This window comes from Pempheris klunzingeri, chromosome 9 (assembly GCF_042242105.1).
Source record: "Pempheris klunzingeri isolate RE-2024b chromosome 9, fPemKlu1.hap1, whole genome shotgun sequence".
In the NCBI taxonomy this organism is placed as follows: domain Eukaryota; kingdom Metazoa; phylum Chordata; class Actinopteri; order Acropomatiformes; family Pempheridae; genus Pempheris; species Pempheris klunzingeri.
The window spans coordinates 28015196-28030724 of record NC_092020.1 but is presented as its reverse complement, the minus strand read 5'-3'; the positions used below and the strand labels follow the sequence as shown (position 1 = coordinate 28030724).

Below are 15529 nucleotides of genomic sequence, written 5' to 3'. Positions count from 1 at the left end.
TAAAAACTGTATTTAACAACAGGTGGAGGAAGTGCTCCACGTTTATGTTGGCTGTGTGTGTGTGTGTGTGTGTGTGTGTGAAAAGCAGCCGATAACTGAGACTTTCACTCTCGACAATATCCGCCAGAATCAGCTGATTAATCAATATCAGACTCATGATTTATTGATCAGTGAGGAGCGTCAGGACTCATTTACACGCCACAACCGCCTCCTTCCTGCCAGCCGAAAAACCAGAAGACCATTAACTGTGAGTCATTCTGTGTGTGTGTGTGTGTGTGAGACAGAGAGAAAGAGGGTGCTGGGTAATCTCATTACCTGGGTGGTCTCCACCCAGTGATTGGTGCCTATTATATTATTACTCTGACACACTCACACACACACACACTCACACACACACTAGCACATGATGACTCAACCTGACCGCCCTCTCAACTCGGCTCTGTATGTCATAAATGTGAGTGTGTGTGAGTGTGTGTGTGAGTGTGTGTGAGAGTTATGGTATTACGGTGCAGGATTACAGTGTATTAGTGCTGTTTATCCGTCTTCAGCTATTGATCTGAGCCAGGCTTTGTGTGTGTGTGTGTGTGTGTTGTGTGTGTGTGTGTCCTCACAGCGGCGTGGTGACCTCTGGACCCTCATGAGCTTTACTTTCCCCTAATTTATGCTATTGTCTCTGATTTATTAATTTATTATTGGAGCAGCTGAGTGAACACACACACACACACACACATAAGACATCATTTGCTGTTGGGTCAAACATGAATATATGAGGATGTAATCCTGTAGAAAGCCTGGCTCAGAAACACAATCAGTGTTTTCACTGCGACTATCACACACACGCACACACACACACACACAGACACACACTGTTTACGGTGTGTCCGTTTGCTTGTGAAAGCATTGTAAATCCAATTTTGTTTGCTTTTTCCTGCTTTAACCTGAAAGAAAACCGTCTTAAACTCCTCTAAGTCCGTTAGATACACTTAAAAGTCCTGTACACAATCAGTGTGACTCACTCTCTCCCAGGATTTCATTATTTCTGATGTCCGTCATGAATTAACACCCATAAACATGCTTAGAAGACACTGCAGAACTTGCCTGAGAATTATCATGGTTTAAAGTTTTCTTCAGTATCACATTAATCCAGTGACAGTTGTCTGTACGTCCATGGAAGCGCTGTGAACAGCAGCTGCCGATAGCTAATTCAGCACACTTTTAATTTGAAAAAACAGGATTTATAATGTTGCCATGGATTCAGCAAGTTGTGCCATGGGCTACGAGTTTGAGGCCTGTTATTTAAATGATGCATTCAGGATGAACGCAAGGTGAATTTTCACATTTGTGTTCAAGCCTGTGTTCATTCTTCAAACTGTGCTAAAGAAGTGGACGCAGCTTCCACATGGAAAGCCTGTTTTCTCTCCAATAGGCCAGCAGGGGGCGACTCCACTGGCGGCAAACATAGACTGTAGATCACACAGTGGTTGTAGCCGCTGTGACGTCACCCGTTGGTTTGTGGACCGCCATTTTGAAGCCTTGAGTTTGGCTCCACAGGCGTCGCCATCTTGGTTCTTTTGGAGCCGAAAGTGGCGTTTGTTCCATGAAGATCGCTTGTAATCGGTTCGTCATGGTGGAACAAACGTCATTTCTTCTGGCTCCAAAAAACCAAGATGGCGACGCCCATGAAGCCAAACTTAAAGCTTCAAAATGGTGGCTACAACCACTTCTGTTAAACAATCGATGGTTGTTTCTGTTCTCTTTGTTGCTGTGTTCATACATTCTCTTTTTTAATCTTATGGGTTATTATTGGGAGGTATTGATCATTAAAATACATACAGTCAACAAGGTTTCCTCTTCATACAATCAACAACAAAATTACAATATCAACCGTAAAAATTACACCAAAACCACATAGATACAAAACATTAAAACAACTAAGTAAACTAGATCATGCCTAAACATAACCAATCAGACACAGTGGTCTTTGTGGAACCAAGATGGCGACGTCCAAAATGTTAAGTTCGAGGCTTAAAAGCGTCTCCGTCCACTTCTCAGATACAGACTCTGGTTTGTTCCCCACATGTAGGAAACAGTTTGGATTCATCTCACAATGTTTGTGGAACCCAAGTTTTCTCGTTCTGCTCTCGTCTCTGTGATGAAACATCAGAGTAAACACGAACATTTCATGCAGAAACATTTTTGACTCACACGAAATCGTCTCGGCCTCGGTTTGTTTCACCCGTCTGCTTTCATCCACTCACATCTTCACGCTGCCTCTAAACCCTGCTTCCTGTCCGCCGTCACATCGTGTCTTCCTCCCGCGGACATCTGGTCAATCCAGATGCTTCCAGCAGCTTCTGCTCGATGCTTCATTGATCTGAGTATTGACAGGAAGCATCAGGTTCCTCAGGATCAAACACAGGGAGCTTCTTTCTCCAGACGCCACGCAGAGAGCGTCCGTTTGAAGTGTGTGTGCAGTGGAGACGCACTGATTCTCCTCGACACTGCTCCTCAAACCCAAACTCAGGTCCTTAAATGCTCATCTGATATCAGCTTTTCTGTACAGATGAGACCAATCAGATGCAGGGTGTTAATCAGATCCAGGCTAGCAGTTTCCCCCTGCTCCTAGTCTTTATGCTAAGCTAAGCTAACTGTTCCTCTAAACAGATATGAAGTGACTGTTTCTCTGCTTTGCTTCCACTTTGTGTTAATCTTTCCTTGCAGAAACACAGAGTTCACTGTTCAACAGACTGACTGCTGCAGGAGGGAGATTATTTCATCAGAGCAGATAAATAACTGGGCAGGAGCATCATTAAAAACTCATCAGCGTGCAGTGTGTGTGTGTGTGTGTGTGTGCATGCAGAAATTCACTTCAGTTATCAGCCAAACAGATGTGTCTATTGTGCTCCATTAATGAGGCTTCAGGGGAATAATTACAGCTAAATGAGAGTATTTCTCTGTGTGTTTTTAACTTCAACTTTTCCATCTATTAGATGGTGTTTTTAAAACTGGGCCCCATTTCTACACATTTTGGGTTTGAAATGACTGGTAGGCACAAAATGTTTTGTTAAATGGTTGTTATTCTAAGTGTGTGACAGCATTATGGAAAGGATCCCTACAGAGAGATAGCGCTCTCTGCATACACACCAGACTACATTCACAAAAACAGGGATTTAAGCTCACAGAACACAGAAGCTGCTGGTCTACTGCTGCCTCAAGCGGTTAGTCTGTTTGTGTTATTGTGTGTTACATAAATATTGTGTTGGATCTGAACTAAACTTTTAAAGCACCAAAGTTGCACAATAACACAAACAAGCTAAACAATCGAGGCAGCAGCAGACCAGCAACTCATATGTTCTATGAGGTAGAATTAATGTTTTTGTGAATGGAGTCTGGTGTGTCTGAAGAGAGCGATATATAACGGCTGTTTTTGGTTAAATAAAAAGGATCTAGCTCTTTAAAAAAAATTTCTTTGAAGGGGGATCCTACCAGTTATTTAAACTCTAAACGTGTAAAAATAGGTTTTAAAATACTTGCGTTATCCTTTACAAAAGGAATCATAAAAGAGAAGGAAAAAAAAGACAGAATATGAAAAATCAGGAAGCCAAACTTCAGCACTCACTGCAACAAGCTTCTGATGTGAATCACTGGAATAACGGACTTTATCTGGAAATGATCCCTCTTCAAACACACCAGACTCCATTGATATAAACAGTAATTTTACCGCATGGACCATTAGAGTTGCTGGTCTACCACTGCCTCAAATGGTTAGTTTGTTTGTGTTATTGTATTGTAACACTTAAAGTCACACAATGCCACAAACAAACTAACCAATTGAGGCAGCAGTCGACCTGCAAGGTAAAATTAATGTTTTTGTCAATGGAGTCTGGTGGTACAGACAGACAGACTCCATTGACAAAAACAGTAATTTTACATTGAACAATACAGGAGCTGCTGCCTTGGTCGGATAGTTTGTTTGTGTTATTGTGTGACTTTGGTGTTTTAAATAGTTAGTTTGGATTCAAGACAATATTTGTGTAACACAAATAAACTAACTGATTGAGGTAGAGGTAGAAGAACAACCCTTGTGTTCTGTGAGGTAAAATCCCTGTTTTAGTGAATGTAGTCTGGTGTGTGTGCTGTTTGTGGTTAAACCAAAAGGATCTTCCAGGTCTCTCTCTGTAGGGATCCTTTCCATGATGCTGTCACACACTTAGAATAACACTCTGAGCCTGTCGGTCAACAAAGTAAAAAAAACAGAATTCCTAAAATGCATAAAATCAAGTAAAAAATCACATTTTCACGGTTAAACTAAACGTCTTAAACGTCGTTATGTGTGCGCTCAGACGGACTGTTCGTGCTGTTATTTATCATTTTATGGACCAGCATGCCGTCTGATAAGCGGCGGTCATGTGACCGGGCAGGGTAAAGCGAGTAACGTGTGAGTCTAACGGGGATTACTGCAGATTTACCTTCACGCAGCATTAACCGGGATGATGGTGGAGGGATGATGGATGGTGTTTGCTGCGGCAGATGACGGATTTAGCGTTTTATTTTCATGTTTTTACTCAGATTATGTCTTCTTTTCCTCCACCTGTTGACGATGACGAACTGCTTCAGGCCTTCGTCCCCTCTGTCGGCCTGGTGGAGTAATCCTGGGGGGCCTAAATCCTCCTCCTCTTCCTCCTCATTCTCCTCCTCCTCCTCCTCTCTGACAGCGCTGAAGAGGAAAGACGATCAATGAAATAAATCAGTGACACAGGGGAGACGGCCAGCAGCATCGACATCTGTCTCCTTCTCCTCCTCTTCCTCTTCCTGCTCTTCATCCTCCTTATTTTCCTCCTCCTCTTCCTCTTTCTTCTCCTCCTCCTCCTCTTTCTGCTCTTCATCCTCCTCATCCTCATTCTCTTCCTCGGGCCTCTGAAGGTTTTACTGAACTCACAGTACTGAAGTCTTTTCATGATACTTTATATTTTCTCCTCCACCAAACCTCAGAGCAAATATTCTAGTTTTTACTGCACAACATTTATCTGATTAACAGATTCAGATTTTAGAAACCTTTACTCACCTCTCCTCCCTTGTCTCCTCCCTTTTCTCCTCCTCTCCTCCTCCTTTGCAGGAGATGTGGTGGACATCTACCAGAGGGAGTTCCTGGCGTTGAGGGAGCGCCTTCACTCGGCTGAGCAGGAGAACCTGCGGCGCTCCAAAGAGCTGAATCTGGTCCTGGAGGAGATCAAGAGGGCCATCGCTGAGAAACAGGCGCTGAGAGACATCAACCGCACCTGGAGCAGCCTCTCCGGTCAGAGGAGCAAAGCTTTATTCTTTGTTTACTTGAACCAGAGCTTAAAAGAGAACACTGGTCCAGCAGACTGGGACATTTTGCATGTCCTGTTCTCTAAAATCCCTGTTTTAGTGAATGTAGTCTGGTGTGTGTGCTGCTTGTGGTTAAACCAAAAGGATCTTCCAGGTCTCTCTCTGTAGGGATCCTTTCCATGATGCTGTCACACACTTAGAATAACACTCTGAGCCTGTCAGTGGATCAAACAAGCACTTTCAGATGCAGTTAAGTTGCATTTTTACAGTTAGGTTGTGTATTTATTGGTTCTAACTTGACCATGGAGTCAACACCATTAAGAGTTTTCTCAGTGTAAAATTAATGTTTTTGTCAATGGAGTCTGCTGTCTTTGAAGAGAGTGATAGAGTGGCTGTTCATCATCATCTGTTTATGGCTCCCTTCAAAGAAACCACACTCCATTGACAAAATTAGTAATTTTACCTCACAGAACACAGGAGCTGCTGGTCTGCTGCTGCCTCGATCTCTTAGTTTGTTTGTGTTATTATGTGTTACACAAACAGTATGTCGGATCCAAACTAATCCTTTAAAAACACCAAAGTCACGCAATAACACAAACAAACTAACTGATGGAGGCAGCAGCAGATCAGCAGCTCCTGTGTCCTGTTCTCTAAAATCCCTGTTTTAGTGAATGTAGTCTGGTGTGTGTGCAGAGAGCGATATAATGGCTGTTTGTGGTTAAACCAAAAGGATCTTCCAGGTCTCTCTCTGTAGGGATCCTTTCCATAATGCTGTCACACACTTAGAATAACAACCATTTACCAAACTTTTACTACCTACCTATGAACAGAGAGGACCCTGGGTTAAAAATATCAACATCAGACAGCTGCAGTCTTTTTATAAAACATCATCTCTTCAGTCTTGTGATGTAAAAACATTCGTGCAGTTTAACCACCGTCTCTGCTCGAGGCGTCGCTTCCTCCATTAAAAGAAATTAAACATTTTAAGTGTGAATTATTGATCCGACTAACTGCAGTGGAGAAAACAATCACTTCTGTCATTATGAGTGTTTTATCGTCCCGGCTGCTGAAGCCCACGGGGACGCCCACGCCGATCACAGAGGAGCCCGATCAGATTTATTTCAGAGGAGATAATGACATGATCACTAAACAATTCTGACCAGTAATTGAAAAATAAACTCTCATCTCTGTTTGGTGACAGCGTTATAAGAGAGAGGAGCACTCAGATGTGACCCCGCTAGTGTGTGCAGCTGATGAAACTGTTGCATTATGGGTATTCTGACAGTGAAGTTAATGGAGGAGTGTGTGCTTTGTTCTGTTCAAAGAGAAAAAAAAACTGCCTCAGACAGCAGAACGGGAAGAAACATCATCCAGAACAGAACCAATATACAATAAATGTTGGCTGAGGTGATCGACTGGACCAGTTCCAACACTTTTAGCACCTACCAGTCATTCAGACAGCAGGATGTGGACAGAGAGGTTTTAAAATACTGGACTTCTCCTTTGACCTGGTCTAATGAGACTTTAATATGGTCCCACCTGGTCTCACCTGGTCTCACCTGGTCTGTTTCTGTCCTGTTTCCAGAGGAGACCAGGCTGAAGTTGTGGAATGTGAGTAGCAGCAAAAACGTGCTGCAGCTTCCCTCCATCTTCCATCATCTTCCTCACCTGCTGAACCGAGAGGACAGCCTGCTGCCCGCCGTGCACCTGGGGCAGGGACGCACCGGAGGTAAGACACCCCCCCCCTCACACACACGCACACACACACGCACACACATACACACACACACACACACACACACACACCTGGAGTCTCCTCTGAAATGTAATCAGATAATTCAAGTCATTCAGTGCATTAAAGGCAGAAACAACCTCACCAGTGAGATCAGATCGCCTCCCACACACTCACACACTCACACACTCACCTCCACTGGTGGCCCAGGGCACCCACCAGACCCAGCAGCCCAGACACAGTACACCTTCCCTGGGGAGACAGCTCACCGAGGCCCCTCTCATACCCTCCACATCATCCCCTGGAGAATAAAACAAACAGCTACGACCAACCAGGCTGGACCAAGGTCACCGTGTGTGTGTGTGTGTGTGTGTGAGTCAAGTCTAATTTATTTATAAAGCCTTTTTTTCAGCTTAGTAAACCATTTCCTGACAAGTCTGCTTTACACAGAGGGCGCAATTACAGATAAAACCAGAGAGAACAAACACATCAGAAAATAGAAGATATTAGTGTGTGTGTGTGTGTGTGTGTGTGTGTGTGTGTGTGTGCGTGCGTGCGCGCGTGCGTGCGTGTGCGTGTGCGTGTGCGTGTGTGTGTGTGTGTGCGTGTGTGTGGGTGGGTGTGTGTGTGCAGTGTATTTATGATGCACTTTGAGTAAAACAGGTTAGTCGGGCTGAAAGTGTTTTATGGTGTCACAAAGGACAGAGAGATAAAAACCAAGAGAAGAAAAAGAGCAAGAAATTTATATGTATTTATCTGTGTGTGTGTGTGTGTGTGTGTGTGTGTGTGTGTGTTTATTTGTGTGTGTGTGACAAATCTCATTTATCTCTATTTCGAAACGCAACAGGCTCAGCATAAAGCATTTTTTTTTCCTGGAGCATCAAGGAGAGAAAATCAGGTTAAAGAAACACAGAGAGGATTGTAAGTTTCCAGATACAAGCCTGGAGGGTGTGTGTGTGTGTGTGTGTGTGTGTGTGTGTGTGTGTGTTACATCCTGACCCTGACTCATTTGTCCTTGTTCAGTCTGGTTTGGCTCAGCTTGTTTTACCAAATCTGGTTTTATTTATTATAACTTGTTGAATAAAAACTGCAATCTAAACAATAATAACAAGCTAAGGGAGGCTTTCTGCCACTGGAGGGCTTTTATTGTGAAATTCTTGCCGGAAGGAAGTGTTGAGTTTACCGACAAATGCTCGCATCTCTCTCTCAGGACACTTAAACTGCACACCGGCTGTGTGTATTTGCTGGAAATGCTGTCTAACCCCATTACTGTGGATTAATCTCTGGCTCTGTAGTTGCTGGGAGTCCCTCACTCTCCCATGGTCCCTGAACTACCCATAAATTGCTGCAGACGCCCCTTGAAGTACACACCGTCAGCGCGTGTTAACTGGAAATAGTCCCCCCCCCCACCCCACCCCACCTGAACTGCTGGGAACACTCAAAACTCCCTGGCTCCCTGAACTACCCGCTTATCACTCCCAGACCACCTGAACCACTCGCTGGCTCAGCGTATTTCTTGGAAACACTAAACATTCCCAGGCCCTTGAACTACCCGCCAGCTCTGTGCGTTTATTAGAAACACTTCCAGACCTCCGTTATCGCTGCCTCGCTGTGTATTCGTTGGATATTTCGCACTCCAGGGCGCCCCTGAATAACCTGTGGGCTCTGTGTATTTACTGTAAACACTCATCATTCCCTGGCCCCTTAAAAATACCCACCGGCTCAGAGTATTTGCTGGAAACAAAGCCACAATACAGCTTTTTGAACCGCTACTGGCTCTGTGGTTGCCTTTAGAGCTGCCAGCCGGCTCTGGGCAATTGCTGGAAACACTCGACATTCCTTGACCCCCCCCCACACACACACACACACACACACACACTCTGAAGTATTCAGTGTCTCCATCTATTTCCTGGGAACACTCCAACAGCCCCTCAGGGAAGTGAAAGTGGTAAAAACAGAGGCAGGCCCGCTGACATTCGCTTTATTTGAAGCCCTGAGAGGCAGATGAACACCAGCGGCGTGTAATCAGGCTGCTGTGACCTTCGGCCTCCTCTTCGTTTGCTTCCTGATACATCGGCGCTCCTCTGAATGTAAACCAGCTCCTCCTCTCCACCATCTGCATCACTCGTTCTCCAGACGCCGGCGTGATGGACACACAAACGTTTTTTATAAATGTTTTATAAATTTAATTTGAGATAAAAACATAAACAAATAAAACAGATACATAAATAAATGAAATTAATAGCAGGTAAATATTGTGTATATATATATAGATATAGTTATACCTATTTGCATGTCAAATTATCTTTAACGTGTCCATTTCACACACTTTAATATACATGTACATACACACACGTCACGCTTGTGTACATACAGCACACGTATGACATACATGTAAATAACACAATGTTACTCAGATTTAAGATTCACGAATCAGCAAATAAAATCACTGATTCATTTTGTGTCCTGAGTTGTTCAAGAAAAACTGTCCCACCTGCTGATGATATCTGTGTGTGTGTGTGTGTGTGTGTGTGTGTGTGTGCAGTCTCCATAGTGATGGGGGTTCCCAGCGTGAAGAGGGAGGTCCACTCCTACCTGACCGACACGCTCAGCTCTCTGATGTCAGAGCTCAGTCCTGCCGAGAAGGAGGATTGTGTCATCGTCGTCCTCATCGCAGAGGTCGGTGTGTGTGTGTGTATATGTGTGTGTATATGTGTGTGTGTGTGTGTGTGTGTGTGTGTGTGTGTGTGTGCTCAGGTTCATTAGCTAAACCACTGACCTTTAGAAAGCATGCAAGGGAGCACACGCATCAACACACACTCACACTGACGGCCAATTATTCACACACACACAGATTCACACACACACACACACACACACACACACACAAACACACACACACACAGAGTGATAATGCTACGTTGCTAATGCTAACATCGAACAGCTGCAGGGAAGTAAAACAATGATGACGTGTGTGTGCACTGAAACATTTAAGCTGTGAAATTACATTAGTATGAAGTGTGTGCAGGCTCATTTACTTCAGTGTGTGTGTGTGTGTGTGTGATGAAGGTCACACACACACACAGAGCTGTGTCATTGCAGCTCCTCATCAGATGTTATTTGAACATATGAACCCTTATTTATCTGTTTTCTCTAGTTTTAATAAATATTTTAATTCTTAAAAAAATTCTCTAAAACAGCTGGTGACTGTTTTTACCAATCATCAGGTTTTTACTAATCAATCAGACGGCCTGTTACACTCTGAACATGTTACTGCTACTGAGTCTGGCTTTAGGATGGAGTTTAATATGAAGAAAGCTAGGACAAACATTAGCCTAAGTTAGCACAAACATTAGCCCCAGTTAGCACTAACATTAGCCCCAGTTAGCACTAACATTAGCCCCAGTTAGCACTAACATTAGCCCCAGTTAGCACTAACATTAGCCCCAGTTAGCACTAACATTAGCCTCAGTTAGCACTAACATTAGCCTCAATTAGCACTAACATTAGCCCCAGTTAGCACTAACATTAGCCCCAGTTAGCACTAACATTAGCCTCAGTTAGCACTAACATTAGCCCCAGTTAGCACTAACATTAGCCTCAGTTAGAGGTGTTTCAGAAGTGTTTTTCCTGCTGATTAGTTGACTCGCTCAGGTTTAGTTGAGTTGGTTATTCAATTGATTTTCATGCTTCTAACGTTTTTTATTCTGTCTGGTTTAAATTTCTGGGTTTTCGGGTAAGACTTTTGAGGGATAGCATCCCAAAATATGAACATGAGATCACTGAGTCATGCCCTCAAATTTAAAGACTGCTCTCTCAAATAAAGACAAGAAATAAACTCCATAGTTTTTAATGTGCAACAGAGCTCCGTTTAATTCTACATATGGATTTACTCATTTTGAACTATCGTCTAATGTCCCTTCTCTCAGTGAGCTCGCTCAGTCTGCTAACTGATTCCAAAAATAAAGCCAAAATTAGCCCCCAAATTAACCAATTAACCATTAACCAGAGCGCCACAGGGGCCTCGGATGAGATCTGAACGTGGACGCTTGGACCTTTCTGGATCAGGTTCACGCAGCGACCTGGTTGGTTTGATGCAGAGCTGATGGAGCTCTTTGTAGTTTTGACTGAACTCCAGAATCCAGCAGCGTTTCCTTTAGCTCCAGCTGAACCTCATGAAGCTCTGGCAGCCGATTCTGGGCCCGGAGCCGCCTCACGGTCGGCCTTCAGGTGCCAGAGCACACCCGAGCTTGTTGGCACACGGCCGCATCGCGGGCGTGGGCCTGACAAAATGCCACTCTAACGGATTTACACTCCAGGAAACGGCACTTAAAGAACTGAAAGTAAAAATATCAGTTTTTCTGTGTTGTTCCAGCAGCACGGAGACGTGATACTGCAGGTGTTCAGACCCACTCACGTGAAACAAAGAGTTTGTTGTGGATCTGCAGGACGCTCGGATGGATTTGTGTTGTCCTGCCGAATTATGTCACATGTTCATCTGCACTTTCAGCACAACATCCTTCAGTCATGTAAAATTCATGGTACACATCTCTCCACTTTAAAAGCCTTAAGTGCTTCTTCACTGCTCGTCCTTCTGCTGAGACGCTGCCTGATGATTCCTCAGTCCGCAAAGACCTCCGGACGTCCAACAGCGGAGGTCAGTCCGGCTCCATCAGCGAGGACACGGCGAAGCTCAGTCTGAGGGGCGAGAACGAAAAACCCTGAGGGGACCTTTAAATATCCCATCAGCCTGGAGGAAAAAGACAAAGGAGAAAGATATCAAAATGACAAATGGAGGCAGAGATGAAAACAAACTCGCAGGGAAACAAGAAATATCTGAGCGAAGGAAGTGAAACTGGCCGCCGCCGTGGTTCGCCTCAAAACGTCGGCCGCTCCGGTTTGTTGACAGCAGCTTCACCACCAAACTGTCGCCTGTCAATCCCCCATCTAAGAAAGGCGTTACCATGGTTACCAAATGAACGCGACAGAGAGGCAAAGTCGCTGCGGGATCTGTCAACAGTGAGAGACAAATAAAGTTCTGATCCCATTCGAATGAATTACAAACATGATGTTTGACTGTTTAAAAGATTATTCTGCAAGTCAGGAAAGTCACAGTTTGTTAGCAAAAGTTCATATTAATAGTTAATAATAATGATTAATTACTAAATAATAGTAATAAAACAGCACTTTTAGAAACTGAGTTAATAAAGCAAAATAACAGCAAAGAGCCAGAAAGGATTAAGATGAATTTAAAACTAAAAGCAAAAGACAAAAGACATTAAAACACTAATGAATGTAAATATATACAAATAGAAGAATAAGAGCAACAATAAAAAACAATAGAAAATAAAAATATAACAGATAGAAAAACAGATCTTCCACATATATACAGATACACACATTTTAACATGAAGTTACTGATTCTGTCGGTCCAAATCTGACGGTCACCTTTAGATTTAAGCCTTTATTTTGAAAGGGCCTGCTAACATGAGGTCCACACTTTAAACGTGATCAATAAAATCTGAAAATCAGTTCTAACTCTGCTCTGTGTGTGTGTGTTAGACGGGTCTGATCCTCCTGCGGCTGATTAAAGGAGTCTGATAAAAACACAGCAGGTCAGATAACGTCACATTAGCACAGGGGCGTAGCGTCATTAGCTCGCTAGCTAGCAGGTGACGTATGTGGATGTAGCTCACTGAGCGGTTTGACACCAAACTAAATGGTACCTTACCATCTTTACCACAAACTGAGACTTTACTGACTTTAAAATCACATGTGTGATTCATGCAACAATTCGAACAGGATCAAAACTTTATTCAGATTTTAAGATTTTTAATGTCCCATGGTGGTCCGTCAGGAGGGGGCGGGGCCACAGATGACTTCCTCCACAGTGTGAGTGTCTAATCTAACTTTACAGACACCGTGGAAACACAGGCCGGTGTGTGTTTCAGTCATTTTTGTTTGCTTATCTCTTTTAATTAATTTAATAATAATAATTATTCATACGACAGCAGCAGGAAATGAGGACTAACAGCAATAACAGTTTATTTTTAATCCTCATTTGTTCTGTGTTGCACTTTGACAAACAGTTAAACACAGATCTGTGTTATTTAACTGTTATTGTGATTATTAGACTTTAAGTTCAGCACTGTGCTCTCTAAACAGTGTTCCTCTCTTCGTGTATTAAAATATGAAAGCATGAGAACGTTTTACGTGGTTTTACTGTAGATTTATGAAGAATTATGTAAAAGTTTTCATGTAAAACGAACAATGGAGCAACTGTCTGTGGCGTCTTCGTGGTCCTCTTTATTTCTCTCAGCCGGAGCTCATGTGCAGCCGCTGGAAACTTCCTTTAATCTGATAGTCGGAGCTTCAGTTTTCCACCAAGCTGAAACAAACAGAGCCTGCAGCTCCTCACTGTGGAAACCAGAACCAGCACCAACTGAACGTCTGGACCTCGTTTCAGGCCCCCGTGATGCCACAACTTCTTCTGTTTTGGTGTTAAAACTTTCAGATGTAAAAGATGCGTCACACCAACAGCTTTCGGTGTCTGTGTCAGAGACTTGAGAGACTCGGAGAGAGAAGAACTCTCTGTAAATATTGACAGTGAGGAGTGAGAAGCATCAGAAAAGTGGGTCTGCTCCTCGTTAACACGGCGCTCTGCGGTAAACTCCACCCAGCTGGCACCTCCAGGACGCCAAAACAAACCACAAGCTCTCCACAGGGACCGACGGGCTGCAGCTCCGCTCGGCTGGTGGAAACATGTGTGTGACCTCACGGCGACCTTCAGAGCCACATGATTGGGTCCCCGAGGATGCCCGCCTGGCTCCCGATTGGCCGAACAGGAGGCTGAGCTCTGATGTCATCGATTGCTCAAGTTGTTGTTGATGTTCGAGTGGGAACGAGAAAGAAAACATAAAAATATTCAGATGATCTCAGTCCAACACGTGCGTGACAACTGTCTGTGTGTTTGGATGGTGTTGTTTTACCTGCTTTGTGGGGACCATAGGTGGAGAACACACTGAGGACCACAGCGTCTTGTGAGGACATTTTTATTATGTTGTTATTGATCAAACAAAAAATATTTTTGTTTAGCGATGGTTAAGGTTGACGCAGGGGTCATGGATAGATTATTATTCTTTCATTCTTTTAGTTACAGTAGGGGAGAGCTCAGAGCTTATTACAGCCAAACTAGAGGGCGCTGTTTCATCATGTTGATGTCAAACATTTGGTGTTATGTCAGGTTAGTTTCCATCTAGAAGACATAAAACATCGAAGTCAGGAAACATTCAATGTTTCAGAGTAGTTTTTCATGCTGCTGCTGTTTTTGTAATAAAGGTTTGCAGGAGATTAATCATTTCATAATCAAACATTTATTTATTTTTTATTTTTATTTAAGTGTTTTTATTGGGATATCTGCATCACATACATCTTTTGTACAGTACTTGTAACCCATTTTTATTTTAGTATAATAACACAACACATCACACACCACAAATACCCTAAATGACAATGACAATATCAAAAGTAGTAAAGAAAGGAAAAAAACAAACAAAGAGAAGGAAAAAAAAAAAAGTGTTACACAAAGGGCTGCATAATCGATCAACATCAAATCGATTTCAGTGAACTTTGTAAAGCACTGTGAGACACTCTGTTGTGATATTGGGCTATACAAATAAAATTGAATTGAAATAAATTGAATTGAATCGACTAATTTGCTCTATGAAATAGTCAGATAAATAATTTTAGTCTTCCAAAGAAGGAACAGAATGAATGAAGGACAGAACAGGACCCCAAGTCTTGTCAAAATTATCAGCACAACCTCTAATGCTGTACTTAATCTTTTCTAAATAAAGGAAGGACATAAGGTCTTTTAGCCAAGAATTACAAGATGGAGGTTTACGATCCTTTTTTACGGTCTTTTTTTAGACGTTTGGTCAGGTGAGGCCGGTCGTCTCACCTGTGAAACTTATGAAACTACGGCTTTAATAAAACGCTGTAAACTCTTTCATGGTTTAAACAATCAGACAAACACACACTGGGTGTTACAGAGAGAAACTAATGCATGAAAAGACATGTGAAACAAAAGATTTAGTGATTAAATTAAGTGTTTTGTATTTGCACGATCAGTTTTGGGCGGATGTGACAAAAGTTGCTGTAATAAAAGACAGAAACAGAAACTCAGTCCAGCCCAGTTTAGAATTTTTCACTCTACAATTCAATTCACATACAACACTTTCATTGTTTTCAATTATTTCTTGTTCCTCCGGCCCCTGAGGCCACTTTCCTTAAATAATAAATGGCAGTTTTGTGTTGTGAATGATGGCTGATGAATGTAAAAAGGGGTAAAGTGATGAAACACGGCTCTGTTTTCATCACATCACCACCGTTTTAATCAGAACGACTCCACTTGTCTCGTTTCACGTGCATTTTAATCACCCGCATTTTCATCAGTTGATTTTTGTCACTTCCAACCCTTTTGTAGAA

The 15529-nt window shown here is 42.9% G+C and overlaps 1 protein-coding gene across 1 annotated transcript in view; it reads left to right on the top strand.

Moving 5' to 3' along the window:
* Nucleotides 1–15529, top strand: part of mgat4b (alpha-1,3-mannosyl-glycoprotein 4-beta-N-acetylglucosaminyltransferase B) — a 97660-nt gene that overhangs the window by 42809 nt on the left and 39322 nt on the right. Inside the window, exons 2-4 of the mRNA XM_070837224.1 lie at nt 5117–5296; nt 6896–7039; nt 9588–9721. Coding sequence (XP_070693325.1) covers nt 5117–5296; nt 6896–7039; nt 9588–9721 — 458 coding nt within the window. The remainder of the gene's footprint in view (nt 1–5116; nt 5297–6895; nt 7040–9587; nt 9722–15529) is intronic.